Source organism: Microchirus variegatus (genome assembly GCF_963457635.1).
Source record: "Microchirus variegatus genome assembly, chromosome: 2".
In the NCBI taxonomy this organism is placed as follows: Eukaryota; Metazoa; Chordata; class Actinopteri; order Pleuronectiformes; family Soleidae; genus Microchirus; species Microchirus variegatus.
In genome coordinates this window covers 10377356-10404587 of record NC_139803.1, presented here as the reverse complement: position 1 = coordinate 10404587, position 27232 = coordinate 10377356, and the positions used below count along the sequence as shown (strand labels likewise).

Here is a 27232-nt window from a genome sequence, read left to right as displayed (position 1 = left end):
GCTTGCACTTTATTGGAAAAAGGAAAAAAAACAAAAAAAATATATAATCTGAAGGGACGATGCAACAGATATGCTCAGTTCATGGATTAAGGGGCACTTTCATGTTCAGGTCATCTTTCATAGCTCACAGCTGTCCCTCTTCCTGTGACGGGCAGGATCAGTTTTATGTACACAAAGCACCGATCAACAGTGCTCCATTCTCCTGCCCGGCTAGACCTCACAGGCTCCGCCCACCCCATCCCCAGTGTCCCGAAACACACCCTGTGAAAACATGATCCAAGCATGAAAACGACCCCGCACATCGAGGTTGGGGAAGGGGGCTTCGTTAAACGGAATAATAAATGGCATGCCCAAAGCATCGTGAAAGCAGAAATGGCGATTCTTTTCCAGATCTCAGTCAGAGAGTGTAGTGCTTTTTTTTTGCCAAATTCATAGAAAACGACCTCATGGATTTTTTTTTTTGACGGCGATACGGAATAATTACACAATCCTCGGTGTGACTCCTTCAAGTCGCACACACACACAACTGTACAAGGCTTCATGCAGAGTACAGAGAATATTTAGTGGCCCAGCAGCAAAACGTGTCATCTCTTTAAACTTTATATTAACTTTCTTTTTTTTTGTTCTTTTAAAAATATTCTCAATCACTCCAAAAAAAAAATCCAAATTCTACCATCAATCAATCAATCATACCAATGAATAAACCTGAAGAGCTTCCATGTGAGGGGAAGTCTGTGACTAGTTACATTTAAATTTTTTTTATTTATTTTTTGTAATAATAATAATAATAATAATAATAATAATAATAATAATAATAATGTCATCCTCTCTATAGGTAATCATAAATAAATACAAACATACACAAGGAATGTCTACTGCAAACAATAACATAAAAAAGAAAAGAATGCGTGGTATAAAGTTGGAGTTTATAATCGTTGCCTTTGATTTGAGGGCGATTTTTAAGAAGGAAATCGGGGAAGGTGACTCTCTCGGACTCACCTGGAGAGAAGAGCACTAACAAAACAACTCAAAAGTGGTGTGTGTGTGTGTGTCGTGTGTGTGAGAGTGAGACAACCCACTTTGTTTCTTCTTTTCTTTTTTTTCCTCCATATACACAAGCATTAATGTCAGAAATCTTTCTTAGGCCAGGATACAGTGGTGGGCTGGTCCCCGTCCACAGAAAACTGTACATACATAATCTCCTTTGTCTTCTTCTCTTCTGGTGCTGCTATGACGTTAGACATGACTGGATGGGTCCACAATGTCCACTGAGATGGCCAGAGCTGCTCGGAGTCACCGTAATTTCATTCAAAAGTCTCAATTTTGGGCCTTTCGCTCTCAGAGAGGTAAGTTCATTAACAAGCAAACTGCGGGTTTGCGCTGATCGTTGACTTTGTTGTTGGTGAATCCTCTTCAGATGGGAAAGACTCCCTCCGCTTCTCTCACCACATTACATGAACTGCATCTGTAAGATAAAACAACATTAACTCTACTCTCTTTCTCTTTTTGGAAACACTTAGTGATGCTGCGAAGCCTTGCCTGAAAATCCTCCAAATGGCAAATAAAATGGTGTGAGAAGCTTGTAAAAAAAATAATAGCTGAAGTCCTATTCACAGGAGACGTGGTTCACTTAGGTCATTTTCAGATAATTTTCCAATTTCCAAATCACTGTCCCTGCTCAGACCTGGTACTAACACCTGTCCCGGGAGAGCGAATCACAGGAGGACACAGCGTACATAACGAATACATTATTTTCAAAGAAGACGTGTGTAAAAATGAGAGTTTGGATAAACATCATGTTGTTTTTAAATCACCAAACTGCTGGTTCTCATTCCTGCCAGTACGTCGGGGCTAAATCCCATAAAACACATAATACGAAACATTTAGGGGTTATTTTCCTGTATATGATATATGAACAGCCCTTAATAATTCAACAACTCCCACAAAATGATTCATTGTTCGTTCTCGGAGCGGTGGCCAGGCTGTAATGAGGAAAGATAACATTCATCATTCTTAAATTCACTCGGACGGGTCACGCGGGGGCTGGAGCGAGGCGAGCAGTCCATGGAGCGGTGATTTAAACTGGATAATTGTGAAGAATCCTCGGCATTTCAATTATTTACAGTCACCTAAAATAGTCATTATTATTTTAGCCATGCTTACAGTCTGAAAAGCGGCAGATTGGTCACCATAACGACCACCATCGTCTGTGACGTCACCGCTGACAAAGCCGACTGTTTAAATGATTATTTGGCATATACACAGTATGTGTGTGTGTGTGTGTGTGTGAAAAGGTCTCGTTATTATAAGAAAAGTTCAGTTTTTTCCCACCAACGTATTAAATTTTGAGTCCATCCAAGTAGGTCAAACAGGTCTTTGGCTACTATAAAATAAGCTGCTCTAATGTGAGCAGCATCTCATGAGAGCAGCTGTGATTGAATCCAACTTCCCTGTGTTGGATTCAAATACGCATCACTTCTGTTCAGAGACCAAATTGTGTTTTTAAGTCCCCTGACTGTATAGATGCATCTAAATCCGTTTGATAAATGTGTCGATGCATAATTCAGTTCCCTGTGAAACGACGTCAGCAGAGGGTTCAGCAGACGCCGGCTGAGGAAGTGGTTTTAACCGGCGTCAAAAGAAAAGTTTCCGTTCACACGCGTCTCTGACCGGCTCTGAACAGTAAGAGTAGTGACTCAGGGTGTATATGTTAATACCAGGTCTGAAACAGGGGGCCACACTGTGACTGCAACACTAAAATTAGCCTGTGATCTCATCTGATGAGTCACATCAGCGCAGGTCATTGTTTGCGTTCCAGGAAATTAATCAGACATTCTGGTTTTCGCATTGCTACTGACCAGGCACATGTGCCGGAAATGACAAACACTCCCACATTCTTTAAACCATCAGCGTCTCTCCTGAATAAATAGAGCTTCAGGGTCTTAAAGAAAACGTAAAACTGACCAGATCAACCCTTTCGTTCAACAGAAGACAAGATGTGTGAACACAGTGCAAAGCAGCGAGCGAGCGGAGGAGTCAATTGTGGCGACATCTCACAGGAAGAAAAAATAAATAAAAATCAGCCAGTTCTGCTCAAACCAGGCAGGGTCAAACATGCAGTCTGGGAAAAAAAAACAGGAGACGAGCTGTACCTAAAGACGCTCTATAAAAAATTCTGTAGAAAGAGATGTGCAAAGGGATCCTTCCCTGGCGCTCTGAGAGGGCTGAGACTGGATGGACTAGAAATAGTGGGTGACTTGAGGAGGACAGAGGAGGGGTGAAAGAAACAACAAGAGCCAGAGATAAGAGAAAAAAAGTGATTCTACAGAGCATCTAAGCAGGAAATAAAGCGTATTATTCAGGAACACAGCAATGATTTCTGGAAGCAGATCTGAGGAACAGCATCACACATCTTGTAGTCAAATCAGTCTTTGCTCGGTCGCTCTCATTTACCTGTGCACCTGGATTGGGGCCGAAGGGGTTGGGTGGCCTCATCACAGGCTGAGTGTACATCACAGTGGGCTGAGTCATCATCATGGAGCCCATGTGGGGAGGCTGAGGAGAGAGAAAAGTGATGATGGATGATGAATTATGCCATCTCCTCCTAATATACATTTGGCAGTTGGCTACAGCAGCGTGCGCCATTAGCTGCCCTGTGCTTCACAGCTACATGGATATTAGGGGAATATAATGAGGATACTCTGGCTGGTACTTACGCCATTAAATAGCTGTTAAGACTGTAAAAAGGTTAGGGATAGAGGCCAAGAAAGGCTTGACGGCTCACGGTGTGAGTTAAATGCAACTGTGATGATCTACTACTATAGGGATAGCACGATACCACTGGTCTGATACTGCTATCAAACTCCAGAATATACCGATATCAGTAATTTTAGACCTTTTAGACTGTGAAGCTGAGAACACAATTGCATTAGCTGATTATTTACATTTTAACAGTCTGTGCATTGTCCAATATAGATAGGAAACCTCTTGTATTGTATGATTTAAAGCAAAAAAAAAAAACTCCCCAAAAAAACAAGAATCTTACATAAGATAATAAAAAATACGAGGTCCTACTGGAATACCTGTGAGATTTTAAAAAGAATCACTCATATGTTCTCCATTTATTAATTAACAATGGAATTTAATCTTGTGAAAGCTTCTCATTATGATGCATAATAAAAAAACTAAAATCATCCAATCCCTACTCACAGCTACAGAAAGACCAACCTATAAAAGAATGTGTGCATAATCAACTTACATTTCAGTGCAAATGTGTGCAAAAGTGTTGTGTGGTTTTGAGGTCAAATTTTGGTCCGATGCCATCTTTAGTTCAGACCTTGACTTTCACATCGCAGTCTCAGGTGTAAAACTTGTCTGAAGCCATTTGTGACAGTCAGACTAAAGGGAATGTGTTCCACGAATTACTGCACTCAAAGAAATGGAACGACCAACATGTGAGAGCGTGTTTGCTGTGTACGTGTGTGTGTGTGTGTTGAGCATTCAGTCCCAGCTGACTTACCATTCCATATGTCATCATGCCTGTCGGTGTGGTTGCAGGGAAGGCCATGACAGATGGAGCCTGAAGTGACACAGAAACTTCAGTTGACTCCCACAGAATCAGGACACAGTGATCAGGGCACACATTTTCTTCTCTTGTTTCATACAGAAAGGAACTTAAAACATCTTCAGGAATATGCCACAATCAAAAGTAACAATAATAAAGTAGTAAAACTTTTACTAGTTTACGAGTTTATTTGCTCTCTATGGCACTTTCCCTTTGTCCATTGCACTGCCGCTGTGCTAAATTGGTAGTTTATATTTGTGAGGCTGAAAAACGAGCAACCAATGAAAGAAAATGGAATAGCCAAAGTGCACAAATTGCAAAATGAAAGGCGTCAATCACCTTTCACTGAGTTAATAAAAGCCACATATACCTGCAAATTGTGGTGTAAAAAAAGCTCCAAGAGTAAATCAACAATGCAGCTTGAAGGAGATTGAACAGAAAAATTACTGCAGAGAATTTGTGGAAAAACACAAAAAAGGCCCAAAACATTCAGTCATTTAAGTGTAAAAAAGCTGAGATGACAAGTGAAGTTTCCAAAAGAAGTCATTAAATCAGACTTAAGGATTTCTGATCATAGTTTGATCATCGTTTTTAAATCAGCTCCAAATCTGTTTTCTATTTGACCCAGTGACAGAAACACAGGGTGTATGTTGTGTCCTGGAGGTAGATGTTGGCTCGTCTCAGGTGCTGCACTCCTCGAGGAAAGAGATTAGAAAGGGGAAAAGCCGGGATAGTGTTTCCCCAACCGTTGATAGTGACAACAGCCTCGGCGGTGATGACAAACCCAGATCTGTCTCACGCCTGGTCCTCTCTCGGGGAAGGATACGTTTCATTAGCTATTCAGTCATTGGGGAGGGTCGCACAAGTGAGTCAGATGTGACACTACTGCCAAAACTGACACTTTTATCACAGACTGTGTTTGTTTCGTTGCACAGAGAGAGAGATCCTTCAGAATTCCTCCACACTTACAATGTTTGGTTTGTTCAGGGACGCTCGCTCAGCATGACCCAGACGCTCAGTAAAGACACGATGAGGCTGCTGAATCGTGAATGATGGCTGCTAGTGTGCTGTAAATCACCAAGTCTTCCTCAGATGCTTCCAACAGAAATAATAATTTATCCAACATTTGGTCACATTGTCAGACTTCATGTGTCCTTTCTGCATTATAACGAGCGCAGTGACTAACAGACTGATGGATTACAGTCAGACGCTCTTCCCAGGAGGTGTGATAAATGTCATACAAGCTATGTTTACGCATGATGAGATCAGAGCTGATCGTCCACACACACACACAACACTGACAACTTTTGCTGTCGTCGTTTGACATGTTTCTGCGATAAGGTTAGAGGAGGTAGGTGTGAACAAGATTTAGCTTCAGCCTACACTCTTCAGAAGTTATATTGTACATGTTCTTATAAAGCCAAGCATCGAGGTTAACTCACAGTAAACCATTTTGAGCCCACTTTGCCAGTCACAAAGTGGGCAACGTGGACCTCATCAATCGCTCCAGCATGTTTGTGGAACATTAAATATGTGCAAAATCAAACTTTCATTTCCAACTGGCATCCTCTGATGCAAGTAACAAGTAATTAGTTGATTAATTTGTTTGTTTTGGCCCATAAAATGTCTTTAAATGTGTAAAAACAGTGAAAATATGATGTTTTGAAATGTCTCACTTGTCTACAAACCAAAAAAAAGCAAACAAAAATAACTAAAACATTAATTAATTAATTTAGTAACTGATTCATCATCAAAAATTTGTCGGGCCTAACTGGTATTTCTCTAAAATCTGAAACACTGAGTTTTAAAAACAAAAAAACAACCAAGAGTCGGGGAGGCAAACACTTTGCAGTCTCCACTCAATCAGCAGTCATGGACAGGAGCCAAAAATTTGTTCTAACACACTCAACCTGTCCAGTCAATAACCTATTCAAAAGAACACTGCAGGCAAACACACAAGAGGTTGTGACTGTTGTGACATCAGTTAAAGAGAGAAAAAAGGCCACGTGGGAGCCGAGCGAGCACAGTATAAACAAACAATCGGGGACAAACTGGAGGCCGTCCAAGCAGCCTTTAGTACCACAGTCATCCAATACCTTTCATTTTAAATCAGCAAGAAGAAATGGCTGGAATTGTTATAAGGAGCCAGACAATAGACTCAATCTTAAATAAGTGCCAAATAAACATGATTCAGCATTAGGCCCAAATTGCAGCTATCGACGGCAAGCTAGTGGCATGGGGTCTCCAAGTTTGTTTCCAACTATATTGTTGATGCAGCCTCCTGTACATCACTAATAATAGAATTTCGCAAGTTCTAATGACTACTTAAATAGTAACCACTCTATATTCTAATGTAAGGATTAGCATTCAAAGATATAAACTGCTGCAAAAATGTACTGTACGCATAATTTCATAAATAAAATCACAGTTATTTGCAGGGGAAAATTGTGGGAAGCTTGGTTTTGTAGATGGGTTTCTTTCTGTGACTTTAAGTGAATCACTGGTGCAAATATTACCGATATTTTGGCTGTTTTCCGTTGGGAGGATAAAAGTAGAGATGACACATTGAGGTTGCAGATAGATTTACCATAGTCGCAGGGTTCCAGGTGGTGGAAGGTGCCGTCTTGGGCTGCCAGTTGTTTCCACCCGTCAGCTTCTTCTCACCAGGCTGACTCCAGTGAAGATCACTACAGGAAAGGGAGTTTTGAAGTGTAAAGTAATGTTCGGTATGTTAGGCACAGGGAGTTAAATATTACTCAAGTGCACTCACTTCTTTGCTGTGCCGTTGCCCATTCCCAGATCTAAAGAGGACAAAGGGAAAGCACTTAGCACATATCTCATCTACTCGACTCAAATGTCATTTTTAGAGTCATGGCCACAACAAGAACTTACTGCCGACAAGATTGGCCAGTGAAGAGTCCAGGTCATGTGACACGAGTCTGTTGGGCTGTTGACCGTTCAGGGTCATGCACTGATTGGGTGAGGATGCCACTGTAGGTTTAAGGATGCCACCTAAAACATCTTAATCAAAGGGGGGGCGGACAAAGGGAAAGGAAGAGGGAGGAAGGAAGGGGTTGGGGGGGGCGCCCAGAAGAAGTGAAGACAAAATACGACAGACGATAACGCAACAAAAACAAAACATGGGATGACAAACACACAGAAAATGCACACGCACACACACACAAAAAGAGAGGGTGTTCAGCGTGGATGAGGCAGTAAAGCAGCGCTCACAGAAATAAAAACAATACACATTAAGCCAAGACTGAGTGAGAGGAATGTGTGTGGAGTCAACTCACCCAGTCATGCATATGCCATGCAAAAAGCCAAGACCCCAGGGAGTGTGTGTAACCCCAGGACCAGGGGAAGGAGAAAAAAAATATAGATTATGAGATCGTGAGCAGCTAAGAAACCAGTGAGCGTGAACAAAAGAGTGAGTGAAAGATTCAAGGGGCTCTGTGAGGCTTTTACTACGTTAAATGTGCCACATTGGTATCAATATACTAGGGCAAAGGGTTAAACAACTGTGTTAAAGGCAACGCAGAGCTGACTGCAAGCTGCTGGTGTGTCCAGTAATGGATTTATTTGTTAGAAAATATAATATCAAATAAACTATCATTTTATGTTGAAATGTTTGATGAAACGTGATCAATATCGCCTCACAAAAGCCTTGACAGGTTTATGAAAGGGTGGTCAGAGTCTGACCCATGAGTGTTGAGCACTCTTCATTATTTTAGCAATGACAACCAAGTAATCAATAGACAATAAATACATGGGATGATATCAATGGCCACAGAAAGCATAGATCATATACATAACATCACACCTGCACTTGTGCATGCTACAAAACGTTCGAATAAGACAGCACACGGAACATGAGTACAAATACTATATTGTGATTATGCAGGGAGAAGATGAACAATCCTGTCAAATCACTGCATCACTGAATTTTCCAAATACGCGTCCAATCGGAAAGATTTATTCTACCACACTTCATTCTGTATAGGACAATTCATTACCGATTGAAAAACTGGCCGGGGTAATTAAGTGCAACAGCGCAAACGCAGCTCCCAATTATGTGTTGACGCTTGACGTTTCTTTATACGTGCGTGTCTATATGACAAAAGCCTAATGAAGAGCCACTTGCAACCAAGCAGCTGGCAGAAGCCTCCAGGAAACAATATCATTTTGTCACATTACGAAAAAAGCCACTTCAACTCGCTGACGATGTCTGAATGCTTGATTTGGAATAAGATCAGAACATTCAGTCCACATACACACACATACACACACCAAAGCTAACAAACTAAGTCAAAGTCCAGGACTATTATTTGACTTTTGTCATCTCAAATTGATCCAGTGAAGCACAGGAATGGAAGCCACTGCAAAAAAAGAAATGAGTTGAAACAGTGTCAGAGCGTGTGTTTACCTGTGGCATCCAGGTTGTTGGCATTAGCGTTGTTGCCAAATACGGAGTCAAAATCGACATTAAGGCCTCGAGAGTCCTGTGGAGGCTGCTGCTGCGTGGGGGAGGCTGTGAACCCTGCTGAGGTCAAAACAAAATCATTGGTCAGATACAGAGACCACAAAGAGCCTGTTCCTCCTGAGCCAACCACAAGCAGAAAGAACAAATGTCAATGCTTACACATTTGATATTGTATGAATGCTACAAACTTGGTAGTTGCCATTAAAAATTATGGTTGACCATTGTCCTTTAAAGAAACATTCATCAATTAAAGGCTGTGAACTTCCTGTCAGTTGTTGACATTAGAATTCCCCTCTCTCCTTCATACATGAACACAGTTGGTGAGAGGGCACATTTATTTATAGACAAACAGCCTACATCATGAGCAGAGAAGGCCGCCTTTGGGACAACAACCACCAGTTGAAGATGACATGTCAGAGCAGCAAACAATGTGCCATTGTTTATATTCCCACACACACAAACACACACTGTCCTGCTTCCCAGCATCTGCACCGTCCAACAAAAGTTGAAGTCTCTTTGTAGCTTTAACTCAATATGAACATTTGAACAATGACCAAATGCTACATACTTGTGTGTTGCATTTTATACACACACAGATAATGTAATATGTGGGTGTGGTGAAGGGTTGAACTTCCTTTTCTTCCTTACCCAATTCCCTTGTGTGAACATAAACTACCACATACTGGTTTGTTCAAAATAAAGGCAACTGTATACAGAGGGGTCTATTTAACAGTGTCTCTGCTACATTGCTAAATGTATTATTTGTTGGCAAGTCACAGAAACACTGATTCTGATTAGTTGGAAAAACTCATAGTATTTGATTCACTGGTTCAATCAGACATGATCTGGCTTTCATGCTGCCAGCAGCATCAAAAATCTGAATGTTCTTAAAGACAGATCATCTCCCATCTTTATCCCTGAAAACATATCCCCAAATTTAATTTTCTACAGCACAAAACTTAAGAAATAATCTCCATTTAGGATTTCTGAACACTGACAGACCTTGGGCGTACCTACCTCTGAATAGACCGGCTACAGCAGGGGGCTCTGATTGGAAGAGGGTGGTGTAAGGGCTTGGCCCACAGAAGGAGTCTGACACACAGAAACAACGGCAGGCAGGCAGGCAAAGAACCAGGCAGCAAGAGAGGAAGAAAGGGAGAAGATTACGTAGATATGAGATCAGAAAAAAAAAAAAAAAAACAGCAGCGAAAGAGCAGCAAGGAAGCCAAGCAACTGTGGGAACGGCCATTTTTACTGACAGAAAACAAAGATCGGGATTTGCTGGACAAAAGCGGAGGAAGCCAGCACTCATCACATGGCTCTACTAAATACAGGGTAAAAAATTAAGGCCAGCACACAACGACAAAACAACGCAGGCTCACACCCTCAGACTTCTAGGAAGCAGGGAGGAAGGCAGGCGGTATGTTCAGAAGCAAAGCTCTGTAAAAAAGATCCAAGACAAACTGTCCCCACTGAAGTCATTACTATCCCCAAATGCTTCACAACATTATTAGGACTCGCATGTCAGCAGCAATCCATCATCTACACAGTTATCCACCTCAGTACCTGTGATAAATGTCTCTATCTGTGCACCAGTGTCATGATCAGATGCCAGGAAAGAGCTGGAGTCACAAAAGCGAGTGTAATAGTCTGGAAAAATACAAGAACAAAAAGAAAAAAAAAAGAGCTGCTGATGAAGATGGACATTCATGCAACAAAGAGTTTTTAAACTCTTTCTGGAAGAGAGAGAGACAGAAAGAAAATGCGAGATGAAACAGCCTCAGTCAAACGATGTTAAGAGAGGAGATATATACATGAGGAGTTGAGCCTGATTGCAGAAGGAAGCAAATATTTGGAGCAGGGCGGCATGCCAGGTCTTTGAATGTGACGAGTGTCATGAAACACAGAGTTCTGGCCAAATGACCCTAAACCACTTCAAGCATTTCCTGTTTAATTCCCTTCTTCTCTTGAACTCCATACCCCACATGTATTTCCATTCACACACACTGAAGTCACCTACATGAAATCATTAACCAGGATGATTTTATGAGTAACTTACACGGGCGACACATGACAATGTTAAACACACAAACACAAAATTAAACTTGGACTGTGAAAGCAAAGAGATGCAGTAAAACATTCCCACCGAACACTTCTTGGTTAGGTGTCCTAGAGGACAGACCGTTAGCGTCCGAGGACGCCACGGACAGCTGGACAGCATCGACAACGGGTGGTGGTGGTGGTGTGATGAAAGGGTTTGAGTTTGGAGTGGATTCCTCCACAGCTTCTGCAGCATAGGTAAAAGGATCTGAGTGGGCAGAGGGGAAGAAGAGGAGGACGAGAAAAAAAAAAGGAACAGAGAAAGAGATTATGATGGAGAGGTGTGAGAATGGTTAAAAAAAATGCATGCAAAAAGACGTGCAGGAGGAAATGCCAGTGATGTAATTGAGGAGGATTAATACAGTGTTAAACATAAAGTGACAGGCTGATATTATGTAATATTCTTATGGACCCAAATCTAAGCTTTATCAAGGTTCATAGAGCAATCTGCAGGTCAAAGGGTTTCCATTATCTGAAAGCTCAGGGTCCAACATGGGCTGACATCTATGCTTCCAAGAAAACAGCTGTGCATTGTGTTTGTGTTTAGAATGAGCGTCAACTCAGGGGTTGCTTGCAAAACCTGACTTGTGACAATAAACGAGGCGACCATAAAAGGTAACACCTGAGGCCAATTCAGAGTTTCCATATCTGCTGAAGTCCATGAAAACTATGTGTGGAACAAGCCCAAGAACTGATTCTTTTTCATGACACTCAACCTAACACAAGTTACCAGACACGAATGAGCATGTATTCTTACCAATATCTTAAGATTACAGACAAACACTGCTGTAATAGGCGTCAACTTCATTATATACACAATTTTTGATAAGAAACTTGAGTGAAAAGCACACATTATGAAGAGATAATGCAGTTTGCTGCCTCCACTTCTAACTGGTGCTTCACCTTTGGGTGGGTGGGGGTATCTTCACACTATGAAGTAGATGTAGGAATGATGGCTAGCGTACTGTGACAGGTTGTGGATACTACTCTTGTAGACCATGTCCGTAACCTCCATCTTTTTAAAGAACATTTGACATGCAAATGTTGGTATAATGCTAATTTCAGCTCATGCTAATATTGACAAACCTAATGGCTTAGCACACCAAACAAAATACAAGATATAAATATTATCTATGGGTATTTCAATTACTTATTGTCCCTGATAAATATTGACTCAACAATGTTTGGAGCCAGAGTTTGTAAAATGTCTGACTTCCTCCACCTGCCAGGAAAACCACACTGCTGTCATTTGAATGAAGAATAATTATTGGAGGTTGTGAAACCACACTGTATGTGCGCATGCTTGTAAAAAGGTGGACTGAAGTGGAGAAGAGTGCAGCTCTGACCTCCCCATGAGTTGGCAGTGGAGAGAGGCAGCGCCTGCTGGAAAGCTGGCTGCAGGTCCAAAAGGTCATTGGCTGCTTTGGATGCACTGGACGGAGAGAGCAAAAAATAAGGGTATAGAGTATGATTTAGTCACTCATTTACAGTACACAACCTTCTCACCTCTGTTCTGAGAAACCGTGACAAAAACAATCGGTTTTCAGAAACACGGGATAATCTAAGAATAGCATGTTTACATGTTGTTCTGAGGAGTTTTATCAGTTCTGCTACAGCAGCATCATCGTTGCTGTCAAGGATCAAAGTTTCTTCTGAGTTTAACATTGATTTTAACGTTGAAATGTTCAAGTGTAATGTTGTGAAACAGCTCTGAGAGAAGCCATGACTCTGAACTGGGATCTGTGGTTCTCACCTGTTGGTAGAGCTCGGGGTGGAGAAGAGGTCAATGGCAGCAGTTGAGTTGATGGTTCCACCCACTGTGGAGACGGGGGAGGAGTCTGTAGTTGCAAGAGCAGGATTCTTCTGGAGCTCCATAACACGCTGCTCCTACAATAATAATAAAAAAAATGAGGCAGGTGTTAGCAGCATAGGTTGAAGGTGTCTTTATTATCCCTGAGTGACAATTTGGGTTACAGCCAGAATTTATATAGAAACAAATAACAGAATAAACACGGAATCACATCCATTAAGATCCACACATGGCTTGTTTGGTTGCTGTTTTGCGTTAGTAATTTTACCAATGAAGGGCTGCAAATGTCACAGAAAGGCAAAATGGAGAAGCTACACGAGAAGCTGCTCAACTCAGCAAATTAAATCGCTAACAGGAACTGCAAAAGCAGGAAAAGAAAAAGAAGGAATTTGTATTTTTGCTTTATTTGTCAATCGGTATAATAATATAGTCATAATAATCAGTTATTCATTAATTGTACAACTCCATTCCTAATTTGAAAAAAAAGATGTAGGTGAATGAAGAAAATGTACTTTGAGTGACTTTAGACGAGTCTGCTCTTCCTCCAGCGCTGCCTGTTTTTCCCTCTCGTCCACTTTGGTGAAAGATATGCCGGTGTTGGCCAGAGAAGACACTGCATTGGAGAGGGTGCTGGCCCTGATTCAAGAGACAGACACGGAAATCATCAATGCTTCGAAATACCTTTTAGTGCATTCTGTTACTATTTTGCAGACATAAAACACAACTAACTCTACATTGGTTCAATACTATCAAGTTGCTGAATCTAATACGATCCTCTTTGTTCTGAACCTGAACGGTGAACAGCCAGATCAAGTAGACGGAGATAAAGCAGACGTACCTGCTGGCTGCCGTCGAGTCTTTGACTTTCTTTCCCTCTAAAGAGGCCAAGTGTTGTTCCAGGGCGTCTAGCAGGCTGCTGGGGGCCTAGCATGAACATCACTGACACGTATTATAAAAGCCTAACAAGATTCTTTTATCTCTGAAAAATATCAAATACACTGAGGCATGCCAAGTTAAAGCCAAAAGTAAACAAGAGTTACTTTCACATACAGAGACAGAGAGAGAGAAAAGGTTCAGATACTTACACACACTGTAAACTGAAAATAGAGGGATAGAAGGAAGGGAAAATACAGAAAATAAAGGTGGTAACGTCAAGAATTCATAATGAAACCTTTTGGGAGAAAGCCAACCTAATTCTGGTTCATCTGCTACAACTACAAGGATATAACACGTCGACAACAGAGCATGTGATTAAATAAATTGTATACAGAATGAAACACCAACGCAGGCTGCTGGTCTATGGAAGACGGGTCGCACCCTTTATTCACACCTTTATTTGCTGTATGACGACGTGCAAGGTCAGAAGTAAATTTGGACTGCAAGGTGTGTGGAGGTGCAATCATGAGCTCATGCAAAGTCCGATTAAAAAAAACAAAACGTGTTAGGCTTGAAGCTGCAGGGAGGTTAGCTGAGGTGAAAAAAGGACATTAACAGCCAAACTTTGGATGATACATGAAGAAGGTCCCTCAACCAATTAGAGCTCACATAATAACCTCAAGCAAATACCATGGAAGCATTAGCATATGTCTCATTACACTTACAATAAATGCAGCTTTGCAGTATATGTGATAAAATAACAAGAGTTTCTTACCATGATAGAAACAAATATAATTTATTTTTATTATAAAGTCCACTTTAGATTCTGTGATGGGACTCGTCACCACTTTCCATCTTGGCTGGAAGTGTGACTGTGATACTAGATTAAAATAACCACATGTTTCACCACCACTGCAAATCACTGCTTACAACAGGAAGAAGCTAGAGGTCAGTGAATCAAAGTATAAGGCAATCAATGGTCCTGGTACTAACAGCCATCCTGAGTTAACTTGTGCATCTGCCACACACTTCTCACATAGAAGTGAATATATTAAGTGATGTCAAACATCATAATTGCCCCAAAATTTTACCAATCTCTGCTTTTTTTAGTTGAAGAAACTCAGCAAAGAGTTATAAAGGTGTCAGGTTAGTGTATTAAGTCATTGCAAAGATGGCCTTACCTGAGACAGATCTGGGATGTCACCTCGATCAATCCCCACTTGCTGCAAAAAAAAGAGAAAAAGGATTGTTTTTAGATGAAAACTTGACCAATTTAAACGACTCCAGGCTCATCTTCATCCCTGATTGGTAAATGCAGGGTCCTGACTTGCCTCTGCAACTTTAAGGAACTCCGAGATTCTTGTCATTCGCGTGAGGAATTTCTTGTAGATATCCAGTCCGTCCTTGCACTGCACTTTCTTCATGTCAAAGTATTTCTCTGTTAAAATACACAATAAAAATAACTATGGATACTAATACAAACAACATAACCACATAAAATGCAACAACAACACCAAACTTGTTTTTACCCAGGAGATTGATTATGCCTTCATTGTAGGCTGCAAACAGCCGGATGGCATCTTTGAACAGAAGCATGAAGGCTGCATTGATAACACCATTAGTCAGTTCATTGGCGTTGACCTGGAATCAGAGAGGACCATTTTAAAACCCACTGTGAAAACTGCATGCAACATATAAAAGAAGAGTCAGCAAGTCATTTGGATGCAAACCAGTTCAGTCTACACTGAACTACTCACATTGAAATCAAGTAACACATCCATCTGATTTTGGATAATAGGGATGGTCTTGAGGAGCTTTTCAGTGTTCATGGTTCTCATCAATCCATCAGATCTGTGGTCAGAGATAAAAATACAATTATGTAACAAACACACAGATTAGTATCTTCATGTGAATTATGATCTTTAGTTTAATGCATCCACACAAAAGGCAGATGAATTAACCGTTGCATTCGGCGTCTGCATGGATGCAATTACCTTAAGATCATAATGCCTCCACAACAAACGAATGTATCTCCTTGTTGTGTGACACTTCTGGATTTAAAAATGAGGTCCTGAAACTGGAACTCTTTTTTTCCCTCAAATAAGGCAGCAGAAGTTGAAAGCCGCACACATCAGATGACCTTATGCAACGTTTAACAAATATGTCACAATACATTTGGGAGGAGATACATTCATTCCATCTTGTCTGTTCACTTCCCATGAGTGTCAAAACATATCCAGAATTCTGCACACAGGCTCCAATGTCTCCACAACACTTTTCATGGGTGATATCAGACTAATTTAGTCTTTTTATCCCCATTTAAATAAATAAATTGCAGCTTAAAATCAGTCCAAATGTGTTTAGTGAATCATTTAACAGATATTTCAATTTTACAGACTGTACTGAGTATCTGACCAGTTCACTCCTAGCAATAACAAGGAAATAAAATCTCCTTACCCTCTTTTCACTTTAGTAAAGTCAAAAGCGACTTGTCTGTAGGACACCGCCTTCTCATTCAGGTAGCGGCTATACCTCCTTATGAACGTTGACATGTCGTAGCCTAGATTGCAAACACAAGTAGTAAGGGGGTGAAGATAAATGTCATGTCATTGTCAGGTGTACATATAATCTGAAGGCTTATTTCACTGTAAAATATACCTTGTAAGCCACTTTTGTCCAAAAAATTGCTGAGGTTGAATAGTGTGTTCCTTGAAGCCAGATACTGTATAAACCTCTGCAAGAAAAACAAAGGATGAGGAACTGCATGTGCTTGCACAAGTGGAGTTGTGCAATGGACAGCATTATTTTTGGTCTTGTACAATTTGGCGCAAGTAGTTCCTAAATTGTAGCAGGCCAGGACTAGGGCTGCAACAACTAATTGATGAATCAATATTGTTGGGCATCAACAACAGTTTTGGAGAACAGTGAAGAAGGCCCTGGAGTCTGTAATGAGTCAAGTAGAAGGACTTTATTTGAATATAAAGTCTGATACTACCTCTACTCCTGAAAATCAGTCCTCAACATGACACATCAGTGATGACATATGTATTTCATTAGAATCAGAAAGACACAAACCCTCTCTAGAATAATCTGCTCTCGGCTCATTCATAATCTATGTTTGGGTTGGACAATCATGCAAATTAACAAAAGTCATCAGCCTTGTGAATTACTTATGTCCCACATGGCTCTTTTGGCAAGCGCCAGATTAACAGTTGCACAGCAACACAGAAAGAAATTGTCATGTGTGCATAAAGGAAATCTTAGCTAGTTCAAATCAATATCCTCCAGAGATATTTATAGTTTATGCCACAGTTATTTTAAGGTTTAAGGGCTCTTTCATTGCTCTCCTACTAGATGATACCTATGCATCCAATACACAATTAAATACAATACACACTGGCAATGCAATCGTTATCAGATTTAAAAGAAAATCTTGGTTTTATCTCCACCCACAGGTGGAGAACAGATGTTAAAGTCCTGACCTCATTGCCATAGACCATCAGATGGTGTGTGGTGGTGAGGGACTTGAAGACAACCACCCAGCTGGTGTTGGCGGTCCTCTCAAACAGTGTGTCAGCCAGCTGAGGGATGTTCACGTTCATCTCATTCGTGCACTGAATTAAGTCTAAAGAGAGAAAGAGAGGACAGGATGGGGGAGGGGGGAGAATCGATAAGTCAACCGGGTATAGAGACAATCAATGCACAGCATTTCAGAGGAAGTACACAAGTTTGCTCACCATGCCGCTTGCCCCTGTTATTTATTTGTGTCTGTTCCTTTTCATAAGACCAAACTAAGCGAAATCAATATCATACCAGAGGGCAGTGGTAGGCTGGTGAGTCAGAGTTCAGGTAAACACACTCTCTCAGGACAAACAGTTCCAGAAAGCTGTGATACAGGATTGACCGACATTTTCATCATCATATCATGACCCCTGATCAGGTGACTGTTACTTCAAAAGGAAAAAGCAAATACTCAAAAAGGGATTTACGGTTTTGTGAGGCCAAAGTCAACTCTCGTCTTTTTAAGTCACAACCAGTGTAGAATAGGGTACATACATATTAAGCAACCAAAAGAGGCATTCCACCATTATGTACAATTGCTAGCATGAGGTAGCAGTTGATCCTGAAATACGAGAGCAGTTGAAGGAAAAGTAGTTTCACCATAACGCCAGGCTTCAGTCTTTGGTGAAACTCTGACATGGGTGAAGACAGAGCTGTGGAAACTGGAGTAGCACTATCAAAGCGGCAACAGTCGCTTGTGTATCGTTTTCGTCTTTTAACATCTGCAGCTGAGTAACACCCTGGAGTCAGGGTTGCGGTGTCTGCCTCTGATGTTCGTCTGCTGTGAATGGTGTGGGGTCTGTGTGACAGATGCACATCTATGGAGACAGAAATTAAAATCGCCCTATGCAACAAATTTAATTATGCTCGATTCCTCCTTCACTTATTTATTACTGGAATTAATTCACTGATTCCAATGACGGTGTACCAAAGTCTTTAATGCAGACCAGACACTTTTGTTCACAACAACTAAAACAATGACTACCAGACCACCCTCCCAGTGTTCTTAGTGATCAGATGTCCTCTCACCTTCCACCTGTGACCACATCACTCGTGTTGAATCTTAATACCAGGTCTGAATAACATCCTTCTTTACTCTTTACACTCATACCCATCAGCCACTGAGTTATGGACTGATGGGGCACACACACTCAGCCTGGCTGCCATGGCTGGGCGCCACCACCATCTGGCCTGAAGTGAAAGCAAATGCCTCAGGGTTCATCTTTCCAGCAAGGCCATGGGACTGATCAATGATGCCAGACCTCATTAGACACCCCATACATCTTCAAAGATTCAGAGAGCACCACTCTCGCTGCTCCGTGTCCATTCTGAACTGCATGTCTCGCACCTGACCTTAATAGTATCCTGCAGAGCCATAACCGGGACCATCTTTTTTTTTTTACATTGTAGCTTTTATACTTAAAGAAACTGGAGAGGGGGAACTCTGCTAAGTAAAACAAATGAAATAATATGAATTGTGCAGAACTGATTGTGAGCTTTACAAAAATGCTCACAGGAGTAACATTTATATTACAATCAAAAACAAAACAGAGGAGACACGTCTTTGCATTTCTATCTTTGTGATAAATGTGAAAGATCTTGAGCAGTTGAGTCTGACAGATACAGAACATCATCTGATTTATCGTCCCAAGAAATGGAATCAGATGTTATTCAAGCTTGAGGAGGTGGCAAAAAAATGTCTTGATTCCTTTCTTCAAAAAGAAAATGTATAGATGACAGACTTACTGTTATCTATGATCCTAGTTATTTAATATTTATACCCCCCGGAGCCAAAGAGAAACTTGGCAGCCAGTGTAAATTAATATTTAACTGCATTTTATGATTTGATTGAGATGAAGGATTTAACGTATGAATTAATTGAAAACAAAGCAAGTGAAAAATATTGTGCAACTTAACTACATTAACTGTTGCATGGGATGTGGCAGAGCTACCCAGAGAGACCTTTTCACATGGGTGGTCCATGAATCCTCCTCAGTGTTTGCTGAAAACCACACAAAAGGCTTTATGCCCTTTACATACACAATAGGCCACCCATGTGACAACAAAAGGCTTTTCAGATGCAACTGAAATGACAGTTGTGAACACAAACACACCACCAACTTTCTCCACGGGTCTTCCTCAGGCTTTTGCATATGGACCAATTATAAACAACCGTTAGTGTTGTACTGTAATCTCCAGGAAACAATTCATCAGCATCATATGCCATTTTCAGCCAAATGTACATATATATATATATATAGTTTAAGTATAGAGACATTTAACAAAAAAGCAGTATGAAAATAAATCAACATTTGACACAAAGATATGCAAAATGACCAGATAAACTTTTTTTCAGATTCAGATTGACTGTTGGTTGTATCTTATACTGGCCTTGGTGCAAAATGTCACTCTAACTCACTTCCCTTAACTCTGTTGTTATTGAAACAGAACTGGAATTGTCAAGAACTAAAGCAAAAATATATTTCCCTCAACACCTATGTACAAATTTAAATCCACCGACAACACTGACCGTATAAGCGCCACACAAAAACACACTGCAACAAGGAACCCACACAAAGTCTGTGGGTTTGACAGGCTTGCATATGTTTTAGCCAGAACACAAGTGTGTGCAACGCAGAAGACATTTACAGAGAACCATGACTGGCTGAAGAGAGGGCTTAAAACTGCAAACATCCACAATCACTTCCCGCGCATCAGGTATTTGAGACAAACACATCAAAAATGTGTTTTGTGAGGACAAACAGTGACCTTTAACCATCAAATCAGCACATCCTTGGGTCCAAGTGACAGTGGAACATTTAAAGAAAATCCCTCAAAAAATGTTTTATGAGAGACCACATTCATGAGACTGGAATGCCTGAATGGATTAGCATTTACCTTGAAGACAACACATCGTCAAACTTTGGACAACTATCCATGCCATACCAAGCATGCAGGACTTTAGAAATACACATTTGGTCAGGTCAAGTCAATGTTTAAAAAGTTAATAAGGCTACATATCTCCTAAATACAGTGTCTTGTGGTCGAATAAAAAAAGCTCTTACTTAGTGGTTGCTTTTCCCTCAATTGTCCCCTGCTAAAGGTGTTTTAGGGGCATTTCCTGATTTGAAACAAATGTTGGATGGATAAATGGATAGATTAGTGGTATTCTGTACAAAGAGTAAAGTTCTGTGATGAGAACTGGATTTTTTTTAGATATCGAGTTACATCGATACACACGAAAGACCAAGACATAGAGGAAAGATATGTGGTTTCCTGATTTAAGACCAAAGGAGTAATACAACAGGCTGGGGGAATTTAAGTTGCTCAGTCAGGATGGCTGCTTCACCAGATAAAGCTGACAGAAGACCAAGATCAGGCAGGAAGTTATGAGTAAACTCTTTTGTCAAGAGGAAGTAATGGGTTAGGTGCTTCTGTGGCAATGGATTCACAGCAATCGCAGGGTGAGGTCAGCGCACAGGAAAAGCCCTATTTGTAAGAGATTAACTTGTAAACCATTCTGCCTTCAAAAGACACTTTGATTTGACTGTTGCATCTCTGATCTAAGGCAGTGCGATGTGAGAATGAGGCTCCAATAAACCTGCACTGCCGTTAAAAAAATAATAATAATAATTTATATGTGGCTGAGAAAAACAGCAGATGTTACATCTTCATTTCAATTTAAATATATGAGTTAAGAGAGACCGAATAAGCCGTGTTAGGCCTCAAGAGAATCAGAGCCCACGTGCCATTAAATGTCTGAGAAACATTGCTGCACACAAACCACTACAGAGAAGAGACCGTACAAGGACCAAGTGACATTTAATTAGTCATCTGTGGGACAAACTGCAGCTTTATAACACAATAATTGGCACTTTAATCTTTCACTTCAGAGTGTTTGTACTTCCTTCCTTATAATGCCCAAGAAGTTGTGAATTAAGCTGTGTGGTATTAATTATCCAGACAGTGGAACCCAGCGTAGTTTCATACGTCCCATCAGTTTCATCATAACCTCTAACCTAGTGTTTTCATGCATTGCTGCTCTATAGATCCATGTGCACGTTATTAACAGCGATGTTTGCTTCGTGCTTGCTTACACACAGCTCTTTGTGTCGATCCAAAGTCGTCCTTTATGCTACTGTACTTGTGCACGTCATTTGACATCTATTGCACTGCATTCATGTAGATCATGCTCTCGCAACAGACTGCATTATTCCTGTGGTAAATACTGATTTAGACGCATCCCAGTTTGAAAACCATGGTATAGATAGCATGTAGCAGATGTAAGGTTAGCTATGATGACTCATCTTTGGATTTGGATCAAATTTGAAACAAGGTCCTTTCATTTTGAATCAGTCTGTGGTAGATCTCCACACAATTTGTTCAAAAAAACATTTCCTGGTTACAGAAATGTGGACCAAGATTTTATTTTCCTTGGCAAATGCAGAATAGCCATGAGCTCGTTTTTAGCCCCAAGTGTGCAAAATAGTTGCTGTTCCATACACACATGGACTGTCAGAAGCAGATGAGTCAAGCAAGAACAAACATCCACTTTAACAATCACACCGATTGCTGCTCTATAAATTAATCGGCAGCATTTGTGTTGACATCAGCAGACAGTTGTTGGCATCCTGAATACAGTAGAATTCACAAACTGGTGAGTTCACTTCCACGGCCTTATTTCTTGTACCCACTGATAATATATCTTCAGCAAACAAAAAAGATAAAAGATCAGTGTGCAAAGTCTATTTCCAGTCCATCCCTCTTGCAAAAGTGGTCATCACAGAGTCGGTGTCTTCACTGTAAATATTGAGGGTACTGTTTGAGAGACAAACTTTTCAAATAACAGTTTTGAGCTTGTGGCAATATCTAAATAGGAATTTGCAGGTTTTAAGGCCTGTTGTTATGTTAGCCAACACTGCAACATGCTTTGCAACCTTTTGGAAAAGCTTGAAAAAATGCAACTGAACCACATACAAGTAAAAACAGATGTAATATTTACAAAGAAGTATTCTTTTTCCTCCGGCCCAGAGTAGCATGTCCAGGATGTTGAAAGAATTCCAGTGACCAGTCAGGATGCCAGACTAATTTACGGGAAATGTACAAGTACAGTGTAACAGCGAATCTCATATTTGATCATCTCAGATCTCCTGAGCTCTAGGAATGGCTTGGGATATGAAATGACTTCCTGTTGGCTGTTTACTCATTCCAGGACATACTTTAGGCACAAGAGGGAAAACTTCCTGCTTCACATCTATTACAATCTAGCTTCTATGAACATGATGTGGGCTAAAGTGCAAACAGTATAAAGAACTAGCAGGAGACAAAGTAGCAATATTTATGATAGTTAAGGGTCAAGGGATTGGCTTGCCTCTCAGATTTGTGTGTGTGTGATGGAGCAGTGTGCATTAGGAGAATAGCTTAATAAATTATACTTGGACAACGGAACTCTACTGATTGTGATGGCTGTAGTAAAGCTAAATAATGGGCATCTATAGTTATTATTTTGAGGACATAGCATATACAAATTGGGTGTGATGGAACACTAGGTTTAGGGTAAACATTTTAAGCTCAGCTTGGATATAGTTATTGCGATGATTAATGTTCTGCTTGCTTTATTACAACCTTCATTATTGTTTTTTGCCTGTGTTTGTCTGTCAAGAAGAAATTAGATTTTGGTATTTTAGATGAAAACTGAGCAGACTTGGTAGAGGTTTGCTGCCTCTAAATAAAGAAGAGCTGATTGTTTCATTGATCAAGTGAAACAGGTTTTCTAAACAAAAACTTGGCGACAGACAGGTGCCACTTCTTGACAAAGACCTTTCTCCCGCTACAGAAGCAAGCACAATCATAGATACCGTTTAATCTCATGGCCTGTCAGAGACACAGAGCACTCCATTCAGCACAGCTGGTGGACAGGACATCAGCACTCTTTTTAAGGGCTGTCACTTGATGCCACTGCGGTCACATGCTATGAGCACAGCACTGCATTCTGTGCTAGGAGGGTGAAACCATGTCGGGACTCCAAGAGGGTGCAAAGGTACAGATTTATATTAGTGCATTTGTCCTTCTGACTCAGATGAATCATGTACAGATAGACAAGGCTGTCAGACAAGCAAAGCCCATGCATTATCAGACATCAGAGGATATGAGGAGCATTTTTCATTAAATGGCATTATGTTCTCCAATACTGACTTAATATTGGGATTTAACAATGAAAAAGATTCTGCACTAGCAGAAAATGCACAAACCACTGCTGCAGGTGGACTCATTCAACAGTGTAGAAAACATTGTTACATAATATTTTTGATGTCTACCATTGATGCATGTTCCAAAAAATAAAAACAAACTGAGATAAGTTGAAGTAGCCTCTTCTCTGAGTCTGACTGCAACAAACATGATAGTCTGATTTAGGGCAATTTCAGTATCAAAGGTCAAGAGCCACTGCTCACTTTATGTATTCATTACATCATGAGACCTTTGAGCAGTTAAACAGCAGTGTATAATCAACTTCAAATAATGGCAATTACCTGGGGCAGTAAAGGAGTGCTGCCATGCACACAGGCTGCCCACTCTTAATGGCAACTCTCAGTGGAGGAAATACCATCCATTACAGAACTGGAGCTACAAAAAGCACAAGCCCAAAGTCTAATGTTTGCCGTTTCATAGCCTGCGCTAGGGTGTAAACTTAAGTGAACCAACTCCATGCAAATTTGCCCAAAGATCATTTCACACAGCTAAATACTCTTAAGCAGACAGCAGAGGTTAATTTGCTCACCCTTTTCTTGTCCCCATCTGCTAACTGCAGAGTCTCTTTTAAGTTACATGACTGAGTTTAGCTAGCATGTCAGTGTTAAAGAATGTGAACTGTGCTCAGCACATAATGCAACATAGACAGTGTAGAGGGCCATATCTCACCTGCAATCCAGACTGCAGGAACACAGGGGGCTATGTGCGGCTGGCCAGGAAACTCCAAACACATACTCGTACAAGTACTCCCTTCAGCAATCTTTAAATAACTCTAACCTAAGTGAGATTCTTGCCAAGCTGTGGGTCTCTACATAGATTGCCAAGGAGAAGCTTCAGTTCTGCAGCTCCACAGAAGAGCCATAGAGCCATATATAACCTGGTTGTCTAGAATCAGAAAGGTCACAGGGGCACCAGGAGCTGAAAGTTGTGGATATTCAGAAACCCACATGTTAAAAAGCCAAATACAGTAGTAGTACTCCATGGTCAATCCAGACCTGAAAGTAGATGGTAAACAGAAGCAGACTCCACATTGTACCAGGGGATTGCCTGCAGTCAGTGGTACACTAGGTTTTCCAAGCAAGTGTATACAACAGAAACAAAGCAGGGTGAAGAGGAAACACCTATTTGCCCGTTTCCTGCAATAATCATGCTGAAAATATGTTTTACTCACTGTACCACTGTTCAAATTCCAAAACAAACTACCACCATTTATGTGGAACAGAGATTACAAAAGACTGACTGATGGATGGCTACTATTCAAATTAAAATGTGATGACCGATTTGCAAAATAGGTAGACTGCATGTCTGCTGTTTGTGGACCTAAATGCTGCCAAACATGGGAGCCTGCTGTGCCAGGTTGTACTTACAATGCAGACAGAAGTAGGCCAAAATATAACATAGTTTAGTCCTTAAGAGGAACAACTGAAGGGGAAAAAGAAGAGTGACATTATTTATAGATGACAAACTCAAACTCTTTGGAAATAAATTTGCCCTCCGTCCTTCCATCTTGAAAGTATCATATCCTTTTTTATACCATTTCAAAATAGTTACTGTGGTTTTCCACAGAAAAACAAGATTAATATTATCAATATGACCATGCTCAACTTGAGTTTGCATTGGTTTGTGCTGGTTCAGAAATTGAGGACGACATATTAATACCTAATGAAAATGTATAATTTAAAAGGCCTTTGTGCATCAACAGCGACAGGTTTGAACCAAGCACGGCTCCATGTTGAGAATAAGTGTGAGAAGAACGATGATGATATCTAAGATGCATCTTAAAAGTTAAAAACCTAAAGTGAGTGTGAACATCAGAAAGTCGTTTTCAGTAAATAAAAGTTAGCGGTGATTTCTAATGCTTCAACGCATAAACTGAGCTGAAACAAAAAGCTTAAACACAAATGGGACAATATTGTATCGGAAGTCGTCCCTACATTTGCATGTTTTGACGTGCAAAAGCTAAATGGGGAAATGTATGCAATGCATATGGCCTGTTTGACTTGGAAGCCTGATAGCACCATGGGTGTCTCAGAAAACATAGAAACTCAGTCATGTGTCATGACCTTAAAGTTAGGAAACACAGAAGCTGTGTCAACCTGCAGTTAAACCCCTGCAGCACTAAAAAGACAGCGACTGTTGAAGGATTCCTTATAGTTCAATATAAACACCAAATCGCTATGAAAGATGGTCAAGATATCTTGGGACAACCCTGCTGAATATACACGGCCACTTCAATAAGAAGAGGAGCTAGAATTTCAGATAACACATGTGATATTGGTGATTTTCTGTTGTAGCAGAATAATAAGTGGGACTTTCTATAGAGTGAAATACAACTTTAGTGCTAACATAAAACAAGTCTCACATTCAAGTGTGAGTGAAAGCATTTCAGCTGTAAATATTGTTTTATGGGCTATATACACACACATATTAGTCTCTAACTCATAATAGCTCATTTTAACTGGTTTTGTGACTGGTGTTTGTCTTGGTTTCTATGGCTAGCACGTCAACACTTGTGTAGTACACACAGGTTAATATGATAGCTGGTGCTAAAGGAGAAGTGTTGAAGGCTTCAAGTTGCAATTTGAAAGCATGAACAATGTTGAGCTACTATTGATGACGCACACTGGTTACCTACTAGTCATGTCAACGGGTTAACCTCATTTCTAAGACAAGTGGGGCCATTTCTACGTGTGTACGTCTGTGGAAACTCCATCCTGCATTGCTTTAAACAGACCACTATCACAGTGTTGCTAAGTTATCATTACATGTAGCCTATGTGCAGGCCTCACAGCCATAGACATTCACAAACCCCCCCGACCTGACGTTATCTAGAACGGGGAACTCTCCAGCTACGGGTGATAAGCAACAGACAGGATACTTACAATCCAAGTGTTTCTTTTTTGGTCCCATTATTTCATGAGTGGTCGCCTTGCACACCGTTTTGGTTATCGCCGAGCCGGTGACACTGTGCTGTGCGGCGGTTATCCTGTCTGTAATGCTCTGTCCAGACATCCTGTAACAGGTCGAAGCAACGATAGCCGCTAGAGAAGGGTCTTCAGAGCCAGCGGAAAAGCCGGAGTTTGAGAAAAACGGTGCAAGTCTTCAAACGTTCTGTGCCACCTGACAACACTGGAGATGAGAGAGAGAAGGGGAGAGAGAGAGTATGAGTGAGTGTGGGAGAGAGAGAGAGAGAGAGAGAGAGAGAGTGGGAACACGCAGGCGTTCCATTACGCGTGTGAGCTAGCTGGTTAGCGAGCAAGCTAACCAAGGAGATAATTGACTTTAATCAAACGCACAGATTGATTCTGCAATGAGAGCCGTCTATATTCAAAGACTATAAGATACATACCCAGTCTTTCAATCGCTCCCTCAAGTCTAAGGTGCCTTCTTCTCCCCTTCCCGTACAAGTCTTTCTCACATACCGTAACCAGACAGAATAAAAATAGATGCTATTTCCGGACTCAGTATTTCCACAATAAAAGCCCATGTTACGAAGCCAAAAAAAAGGCCGCGAAAAAGGACACTTTTTTGAGTGAAATCATCATTATTTGCTTTATATATTGATTATTTGTTATTTGATTTATCACTC

The 27232-nt window shown here is 40.7% G+C and overlaps 1 protein-coding gene across 6 annotated transcripts; it reads right to left on the bottom strand.

Annotated features, from left to right (window-relative positions):
• picalma (phosphatidylinositol binding clathrin assembly protein a) lies at positions 1 to 27067 on the bottom strand. Of its 6 annotated transcripts, none has more exons than XM_083909783.1 (24): positions 26993 to 27067; positions 26526 to 26772; positions 17316 to 17458; positions 16492 to 16567; positions 16291 to 16393; positions 15591 to 15684; positions 15363 to 15474; positions 15161 to 15271; positions 15015 to 15052; positions 13796 to 13881; positions 13470 to 13593; positions 12901 to 13034; positions 12494 to 12579; positions 11194 to 11355; positions 10614 to 10697; positions 10065 to 10139; positions 8991 to 9107; positions 7457 to 7585; positions 7335 to 7365; positions 7152 to 7251; positions 4520 to 4579; positions 3454 to 3555; positions 3153 to 3256; positions 1 to 1465 (listed from the first exon to the last, which is right to left on the bottom strand). In XM_083909783.1, exons 2-23 carry the CDS (start codon positions 26653 to 26655, stop codon positions 3164 to 3166), a joined length of 2190 nt encoding a protein of 729 aa, XP_083765909.1. In that variant the 5' UTR covers positions 26656 to 26772; positions 26993 to 27067; the 3' UTR covers positions 1 to 1465; positions 3153 to 3163. The 6 variants fall into 6 exon arrangements, with proteins under 6 accessions (XP_083765909.1, XP_083765911.1, XP_083765912.1 ...); XM_083909785.1 differs by having other exon boundaries at positions 7457 to 7576; XM_083909786.1 differs by having other exon boundaries at positions 7457 to 7555.
• Between the last annotated feature and the right edge of the window lie 165 nt (positions 27068 to 27232).

Coding starts and splice junctions, on each gene's coding strand:
- picalma (XM_083909783.1), bottom strand. CDS start 26,655: ATGTCTGGACAGAGCATTACAGACAGGATAACCGCCGCACAGCACAGT. Junction 15,475..15,590: donor ATGTGTTACTTGATTTCAAT/GTGAGTAGTTCA, acceptor CTCTGATTCCAG/GTCAACGCCAATGAACTGAC. Junction 13,035..13,469: donor CTCGTCTAAAGTCACTCAAA/GTACATTTTCTT, acceptor TTATTATTGTAG/GAGCAGCGTGTTATGGAGCT.